General features: G+C 41.6%; 6 protein-coding genes and 1 pseudogene across 6 annotated transcripts; 2 read left to right on the top strand and 5 right to left on the bottom strand.

Moving 5' to 3' along the window:
• The first annotated feature begins 588 nt into the window (after positions 1 to 588).
• Positions 589 to 1,099, top strand: LOC120557832 (histone H2A-like). The gene has a single exon (XM_039798467.1). The coding sequence runs from the start codon at positions 599 to 601 to the stop codon at positions 980 to 982; it is 384 nt and encodes a 127-aa protein (XP_039654401.1). The 5' UTR covers positions 589 to 598; the 3' UTR covers positions 983 to 1,099.
• Positions 1,100 to 2,425: 1,326 nt separating this feature from the next.
• On the bottom strand, positions 2,426 to 4,522 carry LOC120557825 (annotated as a pseudogene).
• A 1,738-nt stretch (positions 4,523 to 6,260) lies between these two features.
• LOC120557837 (histone H2B-like) lies at positions 6,261 to 6,804 on the bottom strand. The gene has a single exon (XM_039798473.1). The coding sequence runs from the start codon at positions 6,768 to 6,770 to the stop codon at positions 6,393 to 6,395; it is 378 nt and encodes a 125-aa protein (XP_039654407.1). The 5' UTR covers positions 6,771 to 6,804; the 3' UTR covers positions 6,261 to 6,392.
• A 2,191-nt stretch (positions 6,805 to 8,995) lies between these two features.
• On the bottom strand, positions 8,996 to 9,339 carry LOC120557844 (histone H4). Its single transcript, XM_039798478.1, has one exon. The coding sequence runs from the start codon at positions 9,325 to 9,327 to the stop codon at positions 9,016 to 9,018; it is 312 nt and encodes a 103-aa protein (XP_039654412.1). The 5' UTR covers positions 9,328 to 9,339; the 3' UTR covers positions 8,996 to 9,015.
• Positions 9,340 to 10,809: 1,470 nt separating this feature from the next.
• Positions 10,810 to 11,194, bottom strand: LOC120557838 (histone H2B 1/2-like). Its single transcript, XM_039798474.1, has one exon. It carries the CDS (start codon positions 11,185 to 11,187, stop codon positions 10,813 to 10,815), a length of 375 nt encoding a protein of 124 aa, XP_039654408.1. The 5' UTR covers positions 11,188 to 11,194; the 3' UTR covers positions 10,810 to 10,812.
• A 1,705-nt stretch (positions 11,195 to 12,899) lies between these two features.
• On the bottom strand, positions 12,900 to 13,316 carry LOC120557834 (histone H2A-like). Its single transcript, XM_039798469.1, has one exon. It carries the CDS (start codon positions 13,301 to 13,303, stop codon positions 12,920 to 12,922), a length of 384 nt encoding a protein of 127 aa, XP_039654403.1. The 5' UTR covers positions 13,304 to 13,316; the 3' UTR covers positions 12,900 to 12,919.
• A 312-nt stretch (positions 13,317 to 13,628) lies between these two features.
• Positions 13,629 to 14,915, top strand: LOC120557830 (histone H3). Its single transcript, XM_039798464.1, has one exon. The coding sequence runs from the start codon at positions 13,692 to 13,694 to the stop codon at positions 14,100 to 14,102; it is 411 nt and encodes a 136-aa protein (XP_039654398.1). The 5' UTR covers positions 13,629 to 13,691; the 3' UTR covers positions 14,103 to 14,915.
• Positions 14,916 to 17,336: the final 2,421 nt, after the last annotated feature.

Here is a 17,336-nt window from a genome sequence, read left to right on the forward strand (position 1 = left end):
GCAACTGTATCAGCCTTTTCTAATTATCTCAACAACTGCCATAATATATTCATCAAACTTCTAACAACAATATGAACAGCAGTTTTCATACAGCAATATAACAGTAACAATGACTGTCACATGAATAATTATAAAAAATAATGGTCACAACTTTATATAACAGTGCTTTACTGAACAGCAATATGCACCTGTTGTATTTTAATACAGGCTGATAATAATAATAATAATAAGGTAAAAGAGTGAACAGAAAAGGACCCAGGATTAATAAATCCTTGCTGTTAGCCTGGTGAGGAGCAGGCTAGCTGCACAGAATAAATCTCCATGGTAATTTAGGTGCCTCTGCTTTTGTGCAACCAAATCCAAGACTGTAAATCCCCCCCGCCCCGGTAATCTGTCAAGCTTTAGGCTATTTTTTAAACGCTGTGCAGTTTAAACGGAGTCTTGTTGTGACTACGGCTCCTCGACTGAACTCTTCTCTGATTGGACGATCATACTTACGCCAATCTGGCCAATCACGAAGCAGCTATGTATATATAAGGCCGGTTTAGGCAATGCCATGTACTTATTCGCGTACTCGAAGAAATAAGAAACACGAAAAATGTCTGGAAGAGGGAAAACTGGAGGAAAAGCCAGAGCGAAGGCCAAGACCCGCTCCTCCCGTGCTGGGCTCCAGTTCCCGGTCGGCCGCGTCCACAGGCTGCTCCGCAAAGGAAACTACGCTCAGCGTGTAGGAGCCGGCGCCCCCGTCTACCTGGCGGCTGTGCTGGAGTACCTGACCGCTGAGATCCTGGAGCTGGCTGGAAACGCTGCCCGCGACAACAAGAAGACCCGTATCATCCCCCGTCACCTGCAGCTGGCTGTCCGCAACGACGAGGAGCTTAACAAGCTGCTGGGCGGAGTGACCATCGCTCAGGGCGGCGTGCTGCCCAACATCCAGGCCGTCCTGCTGCCCAAAAAGACCGAGAAGCCCGCCAAGAAGTAAATCCCAGGAACCGGCTTCAACCAAACCAACAACGGCTCTTTTAAGAGCCACACACGTCCAGCTAAAGACAAATCCTAATTTGTGACTATTGCGACATTAAATTGTAGGTGACATTTGAGAGTTACCCTGAATCTCAAATTATGCATATTACAAGCCACTCTATAAATCTCCCACTTTCCCCAGTCAAAAGAACAGCCCACTAATATTCAGTCTATAGGCATATTGCGATTTACTTTATATACTAGGGTAACAGTCTAAGTGTTTAAGCATCCATTTAGGCAATCTTTGCAACATTCAAGCGGGTAAATGTCATGCATAAAATCCAACGGGATGCTTTTGCACAGGCAGTTACGCATATCTTGTCATAAAGCTAAGGCAAACGTAGAGCACACTGCATATGCCCGAGTTGTCAATTTGTCTAATCTGTTTTATGCCATTGTATTTTAAAATTAGTCTCGTCTTCTAGTCCGGGTTTAAAGAGACTCAATACTTGTATATCTGGCAGGCACATCTGTAGTACATAAGAGACAAGATCTACCATATAAATTTATCATAGAATATAATAGTGTCAGGGTTGTCTGTTAGTTTGTTGTTCTTAAAGAGCGTTGTGTGTGGCGGTTGTAGGGAGCTTCCTCCCGGATGCGCCCACTATGTCTTTGGGCTTGGTGACCCCTTGGCGTGATGGGCACAGGTTGGTGTCCGAACAGCCGACCAGGTAAGCCCCGTGTCTGCAGAGCATGAGGCGGAGCTCTGGAAGCGCAGGTCGGTCTTGAAGTCCTGAGCGATTTCGGACATGGAGGGCAGCTTGGGATCAAGTGGTTTCTGGTAGCGGGATTCTCAGAGCCAGGTCGGTGTCGGTGAGGCTTCTTCACGCCGCCGGTGGCCGGGGGCTCTTGGGGGCAGCCTTGGTGGCAGCAGTCCGTTTTACGAGCGGTCTGCTTGGTTTGCATTTCTGTTCTCAGCTCTGTTTCACAGTCAAGGAATATGGCGACGGGCTTTGTGCCAGCAGCGCGGTTGGTCAGCGAGACACGGGAGTAGTAAATTGAGTAAAAGCAGGGTTCCCAATGTTAGATAAGTTTGTTTTTATCTTCAAATGGTTTGCTGTTTGGTATTGTTGCATGTTTGAATTTTGATTTAGTAACTTTCAGTAATTGTATTATTTAAAATGGAGACTTTTTTACAAATTGTTGGGTTTTTGCTATGTTTTTTAAATGATCTGTGGCTGAAGAGTTAGTTACTTATTGTGTGTTAGCGCCATCTTGTGGTGTTGAGAGGACAAAGCAATTAAAGACTAGTGTTGGAAATTATATCTAATTATATTATGTTTTTGTACTATGAAAAATTTAACTGCAAACAAATTACTCTTCACCAGCATATTTCATGTAGATCAACGTATTTTCGTAGAATAAATAATAGAAAAACAAACAATGGAAACAGACATGATGTTGTAGGAAAACAGCTCTCTTGTGAATGTGTGGTGGCTCTTAAAAGAGCCTTTTGGTGCACTGAGTGCAGGTTAAAGAGCCACTTTACTTCTTGGACTTCTTCGCTGCAGCTTTCTTTGCCGGAGCTTTCTTCACAGGAGTCTTCTTCTTTGCGACCTTTTTAGGAGCAGCCTTCTTGGGAGTAGATTTCACTGCTGGCTTCTTGGCCGCTTTCTTACAGGAGACTTCTTGGCTGCTGGTTTCTTGGCTGTTTTAGCCGTTTTAGCGCTTTTTTGCTGCGCGTCTTCTTCACTGCAGTTTTCTTAGCTGCGGTTTTCTTCTGCGGGGACTTGGCAGCGGGTTTCTTCACCTTAACGGGAGCTTTCTTGCCTGTTTTGGCGGCTTTAGGCTGAGCCTTGGGGAGCTTGAAGGATCCGGAAGCCCCAATCCCTTTATTCTGGACCAGTTTACCGTCGGTCACCAGCTTCTTCACCGCGGTGTTGATGCGTTTGTTGGCTTTTTCCAGGTCGATGCCTTTGGTGGCCAACGTCTTTTTGATAGCCGGAAGCGAGGTGCCTTTACGGTCCTTGGACTCAGTCACGGCGTCAAGGATGAGCTTCGGGAGGGAGGGCCCGTCACTCTTTACCCGGGGAGCTGCCTTCTTCTTTGGAGCTTTGGCCGGGGCTTTCGCCGCGGGAACTGCTGGAGCTTCTTCTGCCATGTCTATGTCTCTTTCTCTGTCGCGTTACAGTCTACTGTGTTCCTGCTCGGGCAGGAGGCGGGACTTATAAATCAGATGAGAACCGTGGAGAGTCAATCGACAGCCGCTCCGCTGACCTGCTGCAAATGTGGCGACACTTTGTGTTTTCTCTTCCACAATTTGGGGATAAAATTCATAGAAGATAAACGTTTTAAAACAAAATTATTACTTTAGTGGTGAGCAAACCTTCTCCACTTCACACTGAGCTCATGTTTGGCGACGAGGACTCGTTTATTTGATTACAGGAGGCTTCAAACCTTTCGGATACACAGTCATTTTGGACTACTCGCAGCGAGTTTTCCTCACATTTTGTCTTAAAAACTATCTAAAAGTAATGTGTATTAAATGTGACAGTAGTGTGCAAGTAAGCAGAGACATGTGTGGATAGAATGAAAGTGAAAGAACTGCATTAATGTGTTTTATTTAGTTTAAATTGGGGAAGTTTTCAGTGGTGGTAAACACACTGGGTGCTGGATGTGAAGCTAAGCGGTTACCTGACAGGTTTCTCTGCTGGCATTGATCCTTAACATGATGGATTTGACATGATGGGCCTCCAAACACAGGTTCATATTTCTCTCTTCTGCTGTACACAACCCTGACTCTGTGTCTATCACTGCAACCAGCTTCAGTTTGCCTCAACATCTTTCTGTAACATGATCTAATCAGGTCACTTTTTTTTATAAAAGCCTATAGACTAGTCATTTTGTCGGTTAATAAAAATGCAAGGAAATGTGGGATCGCAAATGTGTTTTTGTAAAATATGACTTCACAAGAAAGCTTCAGATGGTAATGTAGGTCGATGGAAGCCACTTTCCGCCAATGTGATGAAAAAAGACTCAAGTCAAAATAACGGGTTAGTGCGGGATAGGCCTAGGCCTACTACATAATTATTTTGAGAGTTATTCTTTTGAGAAGGTTTCTCATAATGACTTAAACAGCTTCCTTTGGTTTCATCACATTGGCGTGAATGGGATTGAGTTTATTTCCGACTCTTCAATTTCCTTTCACCTCTGTTTTTATGTGTGAGCGATTAAATAGTGCTTTACAATCCATGACCAAAATAGTCATACATTGTGTCATGGTGTTACTTATGGATGGAATTATAGTAAAAATAAATGATTCCCCTTTTTCTGGGTATTTCCTGGGAACCCCTCAAGGACCCGGACTCCACTTTGGGATCTACGGTTATAGTAGTAACTCCAGCTTTGAGACAATGTAGTGCAGTAAAAAGCACAATCATTTCTTAAGTAGCCTACAGTGCTTGAGCACACAACCTATCTGATTAAAAGCATGAAACAGCGCAAAAAACTATTACTAATAATTACCTTTAGGTTTCTTCTCATGAAGACCACTGGAAGACTCTGAAAAGACTGTGAAAAGACACACAGCAAACCTAAAGACAATCTGCAAAATCTTATATAGTCTGTGACTCAAACCTCAGTGACATTATGACAAAGACTGGGGATCTTGCAAGTTTACAATTTGCAAAACTCCTACTGGATTTTTTTGGGGAAAGTTTACCATGCTGCTCCTGGGAAGAAACTAACAAGAAACAAGCGGAAACAGAAGCACTGTCCTTGTGTGTGCAGTGGTTTGTTCTTTGTCGTAAAGACTAAAATGCAATATATTTACAATTACTGTCCATGAAGGCAGAACGAAGTTACTTAAAGTAACTGCATGAACCCTAAATAAATAAGAGGTTCAAAACACACAAATTCTTTTAAATGGATAAAGGTGCATCCCAAATATTGTTTTAAATGACCTACTCTGAATGCAGATGCAACAACCATATATATTTTTAAGAGCATAGCTCTTGGAGAATTAAATGCTGTTAAAGTTATGGTTCGGAGTAATTCACCCTAGGGTCCTTTGCACCATGACCTCGAGCCAAACACCCCCCCAGAAGCTTTTTTCACCTGGGTCGAACATTGGGAGAGTTAGCTAGAGTAGCGTTATCAGCTGAATAGCTTAGCGCAGGGGCTAACGGTCCCACGTTTGTAGCTATCTTGTAAGTTACCCCACTAGTAATGCCCAAAATGATACCAAACGTCTACAAGTAGTACAAATAGGTTATGCTCTCATAAAACGATGGATTGGAAAGTTTGTAAGTACACCAGAAGTTTATGAACACTTGCCTGCTCTCTTCAGCTCTCTGTTGCTGCTGCTGCTACCTGCAGTTAGACGAGGGCCGTCTACAAATTACTACACGAAAAGAGTTACAACAAAAATATTTATTAATTCAATGATTAAATAACGTAATGTCTCCAAACTTACCTCAATTATTACTTGTCTCCTGCTAGTTATACTACAGCACTTACTTAAAAAAAAAATTTAATTAATAAATATTTTTGTTGCATCTCTTTTCGGTGTTGTAATTTGTAGACGACCCTAAGCACTCATCGTACAGCAACAACAACAGCAGAGAGCAGAAGCCAGCAGGCAAGTGTTATTTACATAAACTTCTGGTGTACTTACAAACTTTCCAATCCATCGTTTGAGAGCATAACCTATTTGTACTACTTGTAGACGTTTGGTATCATTTCGGGCATTATTAGTGGGGTAACTTACGAGATACAAACGTGGGTCCGTTAGCCCCTGCGCTAAGCTATTCAGCTGATAACGCTACTCTACGCTAACTCTCCCAATGTTGGACCCAGGTGAAAAAAGCTTCTGGGGGAGTGTTTGGCTCGAGGTCATGGTGCAAAGGACCCTATGGTGAATTACTCCGAACAATCACTTTAAGCTTAATAAATTTCGCAGCAAAAGATCTCTTATTCAAGTCATTGTGCGGCTTATAAGAGAGCCGAGTTGTTGGTTTAACAGCAGGTTTACTTTGACACACTGGTCACAGCTATAGAGTAAAAACAAAACTAACCTATAAAGTCTACAAGGAAGGATAGTCAATTGGATAAATTTGTGGGTTGATTACAAGGAGCTTTTGTCATTTCAAGGAGAGTAAACTAAAGTAAATTCTGCAATATGTGCTAGGACAGAAGAAATGAAAAGGAGTTTCCCACTGACCTAAAGTGAAAGAAGGCAGGTACAGAAAGTATAAAGATGGTAACATATACACAAATATGCAAATTTACGACAGTAAGAAAGCATAGAAGGATGTAAAAATGATACTTTGTATCCAAACATCACGGAATAAAACTTTGCTCTTTAAGAATAAGTGCGTGGCTCTTAAAAGAGCCGTTGGTTTAGTAGATTGCAGCAGCGGGACGGTTTACTTGGAGCTGGTGTACTTGGTGACGGCCTTGGTGCCCTCAGACACGGCGTGCTTGGCCAGCTCCCCGGGGAGCAGCAGCCTCACGGCGGTCTGGATCTCCCTGGAAGTGATGGTGGAGCGCTTGTTGTAGTGAGCCAGACGGGAGGCCTCACCGGCGATGCGCTCAAAGATGTCGCTCACAAACGAGTTCATGATACCCATGGCCTTGGAGGAGATACCGGTGTCGGGGTGGACCTGCTTGAGCACCTTGTACACGTAGATAGCGTAACTCTCCTTCCTGCTCTTTCTCCTCTTCTTGCCGCTCTTGGCGGCGGTCTTAGTCACGGCTTTCTTGGAGCCCTTCTTGGGCGCTTTCACGGTGGCTTCTGCTGGCATCGTTACTCCGGATTGGGGTTCCTGAACCAGATAACAAAATGACGTCCCGGATGCCTCCTTTATGTGCACTTGATGCAAATGAGACTGTGCTGTTACTCGCACAGGATTGGCTGACCTTTGTGACTGAGACTGAGCATGCGCCAACACAAAGTAATCCTTTTTTTTTTTTTTTTTTTATAAGTGCTTTATTAAGTTTTTACAAAATTACAATTTATACATTTAAACATACAGTAGGCTACCTGACAATATATACCATACAAAAATTACAAGAATATAACTAATAAAACAAAATGTGCAAACAAAACTAAAATATAAAGTGCATAGAGCCTCTCATAAAGTGCATAGAGATATTTATAAAGTGCATGGAGTTTTTTTTTTTTTTTATATAAAGTGCATAGAGCGATTTTATAAAGTGCATATAGAGTCTTTTTATAAAGTGCATAGAGCGGTTTTATAAAGTGCATATAGAGTCTTTTTATAAAGTGCTGTAGTTCACAGGTTAAAAGTGTCCCATGGAAGGAGCTGTTTTTTGTCCAGAGTTTTTCTTCTCCTGAGTTCAGCTAGCACTTGTTTGCACACATCGTCACTATTTATGACTGTTTGTTGAATAACCATACAACATCTTGTTTTCCATAGCTTGATGCATACAATACATATGATTATTTGTAAAAGTTCTTTTTGTTTTTCTGATAGAGTCTCAACAACAATACAATACATGACAGATTTATATGAAATTACAAAATTAACACCATACACTTTTAATTTGTCCCAGAGTAAAAAGTAAAGTAATCCTTCCAGAGCCAGAGCCGTTAGGAGACGTTGAACGGTTCTGAACCTCTCATGAACCTCCCTTTGAGGAAGTTACAAAGAAAAAGAGAGACAACTTATACAAAATAAAAATAACCCCTGGATGATAAACCAACGCAATAGTAAGCCTATAGTCTCTCCCCCAAACCACCATGTATTGTCTTAAAGTATCCACCTGGGACGCTCGCGGGATCCAGTCGAGTAGCTACTCTCAGAACCAAGAAACTGACATTTTTGCTAGACACTGACACTGAAAGCGGCTGATGCATTCAGCACTTTTCTTCATTCACGATCTTACATTTGTACACACGTTACCTGGCAGTGGAGTTTTGTGGCATCACCTACATGGAATCACATTTAATCCACATTAATCTATTAGGATTTTTTTTCCAGAAGCATCCGGTTCTGCACCTCCAGGCTCAGGCACCGCTTCATCCCACAGGCCATTGAACTCATCGTGCTTCTCATCATGCATATATACACTTTCTTAATGTTATTCATCTCACTGTGTACACAAATGTATTTATGTAATTTCACTTTTTTGTATTTCAGTTAACATTTAGCCCTGTATCTTAATTTGCAATACATTATTCTGTTGTCTTAAATACAAGATTATGCTTTTTCTTGGTAGTTTCCTCTTTAGTTAGATATTGAGCAGTGTTGGAGATGCTTGAGACTTAACATGAACAAAATAGGTTGTCCGTATTGTCGTGCACATGACAAATAAAGAAATTTGAAGTTTTTGATAACAAATCAGTGTTTTTTTTTTCCCTATGGTGTTCCTCAAATTCTCAGTGTACTAATGCGCCACAAAATGGGTTCATTTAGCACCAAATCTGGGATCAAGCCCCAAATTTGCTAGGAAGATCAATCATATACATAATGTCCTAAACTGTAGCACACTTAACATTTGAATCTGCACCTTACCAAAACACAATGTTTATTACTTACTTATGACACTGAGCTACATCCCAAATTAATTTTTAGATGATGTGGGCCAGACAACTACTATTGACCAACAGAACCATGGACTACATGCGCTTCGTCATGTTATTGCACTGTCGGCTCTAACCATGCTTTAGTGTTTAAAAATATATAGTATAGCACATAATGTAAACTGGTCTTTCACTTGAAACTTCTATAGAAATATTTAAAGCCCTCATCACTGGTTTGGAAATAGGGTTGCACACACTTTTAAAGTTATAAACTGCCCCTTGTAATTGCATTATCACTTTTGTGTAAATATTAACTTGTAGTAGATTAAACCATTTATATTGATGTTATCTATTAATTCATTTAGAAAAATAAATTAAAAACACGCTATCGTAACGTTACTTAATTTCTACCAAGCAGCTACGATAAAAAGAAATTGGTCTTCAGATGAAGTGGGTGGCTCTTAAAAGAGCCGTTGTGTTTTTGGATTTTAACCGGATCAGGTTTAACCTCCGAAGCCGTACAGAGTACGGCCCTGCCTCTTCAGAGCGTACACCACATCCATGGCGGTCACAGTCTTCCGCTTGGCGTGCTCGGTGTAGGTGACGGCGTCACGGATCACGTTCTCCAGGAACACCTTCAACACACCGCGGGTCTCCTCGTAGATCAGACCGGAGATACGCTTCACTCCGCCGCGGCGAGCCAGACGGCGGATGGCGGGCTTGGTGATGCCCTGGATGTTATCACGGAGGACTTTACGGTGACGCTTAGCGCCTCCTTTACCGAGTCCTTTTCCTCCCTTGCCTCTTCCGCTCATTTTGAGTTCAGTCGATGATGGATCGTTAGAAACGAATGAGTTCAACGCTACCAGACCGGCTGTATTTACATCTTATCTGCGGACGTAAGAGAGAACAGGTGGCGCCAACCTCGGTGGGGGAAGCCAAACCCAGCAAGCCCTTCCCACATTATTTTTCAAAACTTAACGTCTTTCCTTTTGACGATTATGTATTTAGTATTTGTTTTATCCTTCGTGTTTTCCTGCCTCTACAGTAGTGTTATACTTCTGAGGTTCAGAGTGAAGGTTTACAGCCTCATATAGGCCTACCTGACCTTTGTTTAACATTTATTATAATAATATTAAGTCCTTTCTTTTCTGGGCCTGAATTATGATAACTCATGGAATCTCCTTCCTGTCATCTTTCTCTGTAAATAAAGTCCTGATAATAACAGTTTGATTTGTTTCAGGTTTTTTCTAAAATCAAGATTTATTGTACAAAGAGCCCCAAGAAGGCGACCAAGAGCCCCACGAAAGTGGTCAAAAAGGCTCCTGCAGCCAAGAAAGCCCCCGCGAAGAAGGCTGCCAAGCCCTAAGTAAAGAAGGCAGCACCCAAGAAGAAGTGAGCTGTAACCAGTCTCATTAACAAACGGCTCTTTTAAGAGCCACCACATCATCTAAGAGCATTTTCCGTTTTAATCTTATTCTGTCATTAACAGCACATATCAGGACAATAAACAATGGTTATAATTTAAGTCTGTACAATAAGAAACCTGCCCTACTTAAATGAGAAAGTTGTTTACCCTTTAAAACCGACTAGCTCGTAAATTTGTTTTTTTATTTCACAATTGCTTCAAAATCCCAGAGAAGGTGAGCATCAGCTTGTATGTGGAAGTTCAATCAAGTCTAAATTAAAGTGGTTTCACACAGGACTAAAAATGATCGTTTAATTGAAATAACTGATAAACCAGTAAAGAAAACAATTTAAAAATTAGACTAATTATTTACCAAAACAAGAACACTTACCCAATGTATTTGCACAATTCTTATAATCCAGTAAAGAACCCAAATATTGCTGCAAATTTATGATCAATTTAAAAAGAGAAAGTTATGTCAGTGTTGATTCATGGGCAATTTTTTTTTCACATTAAACTTGATATCTATATTTAAGTGAAGGAGTCCTCAATACTTGAATAATTTTATTCTCATATAGAGCCCTTATGCATCTCATCTTTTACTGTATAATGATCTCATGAAGGTCTGGGACCGAAACGTATTTTTGTAAATAAGTTATTGCTTGCGTAATGGTCAGTGTGCGGGATTTTCTCTCAACACTATAGTGACCTAAATGCTGGCTCGTTCATTTATTTTACGGTTTATTTTGTTAGGCCTACTAGACTTAGCCTTAACATTGCTCAAATGTTAGTGTTAAACATAAATACGTTTTTCGATGATAACAGGAAAACCTCTTTAGATGAAGTGGGTGGCTCTTAAAAGAGCCGTTGTGTTGTAGGTCTACCAGCAGGTTTACTTGGAGCTGGTGTACTTGGTGACGGCCTTGGTGCCCTCAGACACGGCGTGCTTGGCCAGCTCCCCGGGGAGCAGCAGCCTCACGGCGGTCTGGATCTCCCTGGAAGTGATGGTGGAGCGCTTGTTGTAGTGAGCCAGACGGGAGGCCTCACCGGCGATGCGCTCAAAGATGTCGCTCACAAACGAGTTCATGATACCCATGGCCTTGGAGGAGATACCGGTGTCGGGGTGGACCTGTTTCAGCACCTTGTACACGTAGATGGCGTAGCTCTCCTTCCTGGTCTTTCTCCTCTTTTTGCCGGTCTTGCTGACGGCTTTAGAAACGGCTTTCTTGGAGCCCTTCTTGGGCGCTTTGACGCTGGGCTCAGGCATAATTAGTTCTGAGCGTTTTCCTAATCGAATGTAGTGACGCGCCACCGAACGTTCAATTTGTATCCACTCGTTGCAAATGTCACTGTGCTGTCGCGCGCACAGGATTGGTTGTCTTCTGAGCGCGGGTCTGAGCATGCGCTAACAAGTAGCCGTTCCTGTGAGCAGATTTTTTTTTTTATTGTCGGGAACAAAGAGAAGTAATGTGTTTTGTGATTGGGATTGACTGCATTAAGAGAAATATCACTACACCGTTAATAGTTGTAAACTATGAAGAATGTATAATTTTCTATAAAATACACCCTACAAGCTGTCTTGTTAATAACTTTAATAAAACCTTGGCTATTGGTAGGCTAATAAACCTCTTTAATAGACGGCCATGGCATCTTCAGGAGAAGAAGAACCCTGGACAAAAAACAGCTCCTTCCTTGGAACACTTTGACTGTATGAATTTCAGCACTTTATGAAAGACTCTATATGCGCTTTATGAGAGGCTCTATATGCACTTTACGGAAGACTAAATGCACTTTATGAAAGACTATGTACTTTACTAGAGGCTCTATGAACTGGACTAAGCTCAATTTGCACATCTTGTTTCATTAGTTAAATCTTTGTAATTGTTGTATTGTTTATATTTTGATTATTGTAACATGTAGCCTACTGTATGTCTAATTTATAATTTGTAACTTGTAAAAACTTTAATAAAGCTCTTTAAAAAAAAGAAACTGATAAAAAGTTATGTTGTAGTAAAAAGTTAAATAGTAAGAAATGGTTCAATTTAGGATTAAGGTGAAAATTACACATCCTGCCATGACTCTCATGGGGATATGATAGGCTGCTAAACACAAACACCAGTCCAGATTTTTTAGAATTAAATACATTTGAATCAGTAATTTTCATCATTTGTATTGTTTTTGAAAATGAAATGGGAACTACATGCAGGTGCTCAGTAAACTTTGTAGTCCAGTGGACACTCCTGAAAATTGTATTGAGATCTGGTTGTGAAGGATAATATAAACTCATTTAGACTTTGTTTGGCGATTGTTTCAACGACGTGATGACAGTTGCCCCCGCCCCCAAATGCTGCAATGGGAATGTTGTGTGAAACCAGTGAACATAAGTGCTCATATTAGATAGTTTTCTTGTTCCTTTATTTTATGACTAAATCAAATAGGCTATGTCAATAAATCATCATCGTATTTCAAAAAAAATAACTGATTCATTGACTGACAAACGGACATTTTTTCTTAATATTCATTTCCTAATATTTGGTTTTAATTTGAAGACAAACTAAAATCATCAAATGGAGTAAAGATAATATGCATTTAGTATTTGCCTGAGATATAGCGGAGAAGAAATGTTTAGATCAAGTCTTTAAGTGTTACCCATATCAATAATTCTTTGAAATGGGACCATCCCTTAACTACCCATGGTGATATCTCGTAAGTAGCCTAGTTGCTTGATGTCTGCATTTAAAAAAAAAATAAAAAAAAACACAACTGAATAGTACTTAATTTCATACGAAAGTGTGTGGCTCTTAAAGAGCCTTTTTGTGTCTGGTTGAAGCCGGGTTCTTCTTGGCCGGCTTGACCTGACTAGCAGACCTATTTTATTAAATTCTTTGATTATATTTTTATCAGACACATGAGGAAAAACAGAGCGCTTTATCAGGCAAGTGTGTGGCTCTTAAAAGAGCCTTTTTGGGTCTGGTTTCCAGCAGCCAGAGTCTCTAGTTTTACTTCTTGGCAGGCTTCTCGGTCTTCTTGGGCAGAAGGACGGCCTGGATGTTGGGCAGCACGCCGCCCTGAGCGATGGTCACTCCGCCCAGCAGCTTGTTAAGCTCCTCGTCGTTGCGGACAGCCAGCTGCAGGTGACGGGGGATGATACGGGTCTTCTTGTTGTCGCGGGCAGCGTTTCCGGCCAGCTCCAGGATCTCAGCGGTCAGGTACTCCAGCACAGCCGCCAGGTAGACGGGGGCGCCGGCTCCTACACGCTGAGCGTAGTTTCCTTTGCGGAGCAGCCTGTGGACGCGGCCGACCGGGAACTGGAGCCCAGCACGGGAGGAGCGGGTCTTAGCCTTAGCTCTGGCTTTTCCTCCGGTTTTTCCTCGCCCACTCATTTTCAGATGCACTCTAAAGTTACGACTCAGAGAAATGTTTTCCCAACAGCTGAAACTCTCCCTTTTATATCCGCGGAGCGCGGGAGCCGGTCATTTCCTGCCAGACCAACCAGAAAAGAGGATTCCAACAGAGAAGCAGAGGGCGGCCCGCTCTCACATTTTGGCGGACTTTTTGAAAGGATTGTCCGCCAATAAGCGACGGAGAGTCGGGCGATGGGTCGCTCCTTGAGGCGGTGCTAAGCTCCAGAGGAGCCCCTCACCAATCAGGAGCCGCCGAGCCGGAGGTCTTAAGCTGCGACACCAGGTCTTACATCCGGTCCCACACTTTAAGAGCCGCGGGTCTCTCCGTTTCACTTTACATTTTTCCTGATCGTAGAGAGAAAAAGCCATGGCAAGAACCAAGCAGACCGCTCGTAAATCCACCGGAGGTAAAGCCCCCAGGAAACAGCTGGCCACCAAGGCTGCCCGTAAGAGCGCCCCGGCCACCGGCGGCGTGAAGAAGCCTCACCGTTACAGGCCCGGTACCGTGGCTCTGAGAGAGATCCGTCGCTACCAGAAATCCACGGAGCTGCTGATCCGCAAGCTGCCCTTCCAGCGCCTGGTCCGAGAAATCGCTCAGGACTTCAAGACCGACCTGCGCTTCCAGAGCTCCGCCGTCATGGCTCTGCAGGAGGCCAGCGAGGCTTACCTGGTCGGCCTGTTCGAGGACACCAACCTGTGCGCCATCCACGCCAAGAGGGTCACCATCATGCCCAAAGACATCCAGCTGGCCCGCCGCATCCGCGGAGAGAGGGCTTAAACTGTCTGCTGCTTCTCCACACACCACAAAGGCTCTTTTAAGAGCCACCAAATCATCTTAAAGAGTATTTCCTTTTTATTTCTATTCTGTCTTAAACACGAAACCCACAATCTGTACTTACTATGAAGTATTGACACTTGAACTGAAGTGAAGTCAAAGAAAGAGAAAACCCCAAATCATGTTGAAAATATCTGAACTTATATATGCTGTTAACATTATGACAATAACATATTTTCACTCATATTTACAGACAGTGATCTGAATGTGAAGTCGTATAAAACCTACACAGATGTGTATAGTGATATTTACATGAATACAATGACGACCTATAAAGTCCATTTCGAAAAAAATAAAAAAATCTATAATGGACTAAAAAAAAGCAGTAGCTTATTAATTTGTCGGTTAAGTAATTATAATTAAACGAATTTTATGTTGAGATAAGCTGTGTTGGCTCAGGAGAGAAATTCTTCTATAAATAAAAATAATTAGAACAATGTGAAAAAACTGGTGGTTAAATTAAGAATTGAACAGGTCACATTTATTACAGTTGAATCCTGTTCAGTGGAACACTTTGACCAGCAGAGGGCGATAAAGCATCAGCAGAAAAGTCCTGCTACAAGATCCTCTCCTCAGAATACACAACATTTAAGGACACTATATTATATACTATAAAAATAAAAGATTTCACCATGAAAGTTCCCCAGTTGATTACTGACATTAAGACAATTCTTTTTTGTATTGCAAGTTTTCTGAAATGTTATGTTTAAATGTGCAAAAGAGGCAAGTGTATTAAAATAAACAGCTGGCTGTGTATTTGGGTTGTCTGAAAAATGTTTTTGCCTGTAGTATCTGGCCTTAAGACACCTCCAGACTGCAGTTTACCTGCTGAAATTTAAGATTTTAAACTAAACTCATGCCATCGCTTCTCATCGTTTGAGGTTAGAGTAAGTATATTTCCCTTTTTGCAGTAAAGTGACAACAAGTTCCAGTTTGTCACATGTTTGATATGACTCTTTCTGAAGAAATAAAGGAATATAACTTTAATAAAATACATGCTTTTATCTTGAAGTCTTCCGCCTCTCTGTCTCAGCCTGTCTCCAGCTCATACGTCTCTGTTACACTGTGGTATCACTTATTTTTTATTCCCAGTTGTAAAACTTTGTCTTGCAAAACGTGTTCTCTTCTCTTTGTTAACATTTCACTGCTGAAGCAGCCTTCCCAGTTCATTATGTTTGGTGATTTCTGTCTGTCCACCTCGTTGGTCCAGACTGAAATATCTCAACAACTGTTGCAGTGGTTTTCTGGGTTTGCCGGTTCAATCTTACTTATTTAATTAAACTTAAAGGGCGTATCCATGAAATTGAAAGTAAAGTAATTTACTTGCTAATTGCATGAGACCCCACAGCGGCCTCAGTACAGAATAAATGGTCAGACGACTCCATGTCTATTGCATAAGTTCACTGCATGCAGATTTATTTAAACAATTACATGTTTACAAGTAAACAGAGTGGAACGCAATTCATGTTGCAGTGTCTTAATTATTTCTGTTTGGTTGCTCATATTACTTTGGAACGGAGCCAGGTACAAGTGAGTTTTATAGTTTTACACACATCATATGCCTATCTCAGCTTTGTCTCAGAGAGAAAACTCTTCACAGACAGGATGCACATCGGCTTTTCTACCTTCCCTGTTCCTGCTCGCTCACATCTCCTTCACTTCATCGTCGTTCAAACCAAAGACAGTTTTCAACCTGCACTTTCTGGCTCCCTCGCACAGAGAGAAGAGCCTCCTCTATAAATCCGCGGGGCCTAATTTGGGCTTAAAACATGATACACTAAATCACAACATGAACACCCATCTTGATACATGAGTGATAGTGAATATTGCTAAACTTACAGAAAGAAAAGTGAATGTGTGTGGGACCTATATGATCTGGATCCCAAAGTGTGATAAGTAAGGTTACATTTATCTGGTTTCTTGAATATAACTGACTACATTACAGACATTACAAGACTAAACTTAACAAAACAATATCTATTAAAATAATACTAATAAAGTATTTACAATAAGAGTTTACTTTTCCCCTACGCTGGTGTTCATGGCTCCACACACAAGTCAAAATAATAAAACATGAACAATTTAAAATGAAACAATATCAATACAAAAATGAAAAGACTAAACAAACAAAAAGAGCAGAAACTAAATTAAATCATTTTACATTAAAGGTCGACTAAAAAGATTGTCAAACTGAAAAAATAAACCAATTTGTGTAATACTGAGACAGCAGGAGGAAGGGTGCAGATTAAGAGGTTAAATTGTGTTAAGTGACTTTTCCCTTTAAGAAGTAAACAACATCATGAATATAATCATCCTCTTTATCTCTAACTGCGCTGTTTAAATGTCACACACACCTTAAATGGTGATATCTTCAGTGGGACTTTTTCCCCAGTGTTGATGAATGGAAACAATCCTCTCAGTGAAAGTGTGTGTGAAGGTGTGTATGTTTGTGTTAGTATCAGAATTAGAGAATGACAGCTTTCCTCTGTTCCAGTCCAGATTCACTCTGATCCTCTGGAGCTTCTTCTGGACTACGAGAACAGTGTGTATCTGGTGAAACTGCTACGTATTTACCTTTACGGAACCCTATTCCCCATAATCTAGACTCTATGTCTCCCTTCCTCTGGCCGGACTCTGCTAACACACCCAGAAACCAGTATGTACTGTCTCCAACCTCAACATCCAGCTGTGAGTCCCTGAGTTAAAGCCCTCAGAGCCCAGGACAGAGAGGTGTTTATCAAACTTCTCTGGATTATCAGGAAGCTGCTGTTCCTCTCCTCGTCTCACACTGGTCAGATCTTCAGACAGGATTAGGTTGGGTTTAGCAGTGTTTGGATCCAGAATCACAGGAGTGTAGGAACCATGTCCTTCATCTTGTTCCAGATGTTGAAGCTCAGGTTGCCCAGGTGTTTGGCCTCATCTATCAGAGCTCCTGAGAGCAGCTGTGGATCATTCAGCAGGGGGCGCTGCTGGACTCTTTCTACTGCAGCCTTGTAGTTGATCAGGAATGAGATGTCCTTAGCTCTCAGGTCCTCCTCTGTTGCTCTGACAATAGCTATGTTTCCATCCACACGTTTTTATCTGAATTAAGTGATATCAAATGAAAAATGCCTTATGGAAACAGTAAAATCCGACTGAATTTCATGAATATCGACTCAAAGAAAATACGTTCGGTCT

Source organism: Perca fluviatilis, chromosome 4 (assembly GCF_010015445.1).
Source record: "Perca fluviatilis chromosome 4, GENO_Pfluv_1.0, whole genome shotgun sequence".
NCBI lineage: Eukaryota > Metazoa > Chordata > Actinopteri > Perciformes > Percidae > Perca > Perca fluviatilis.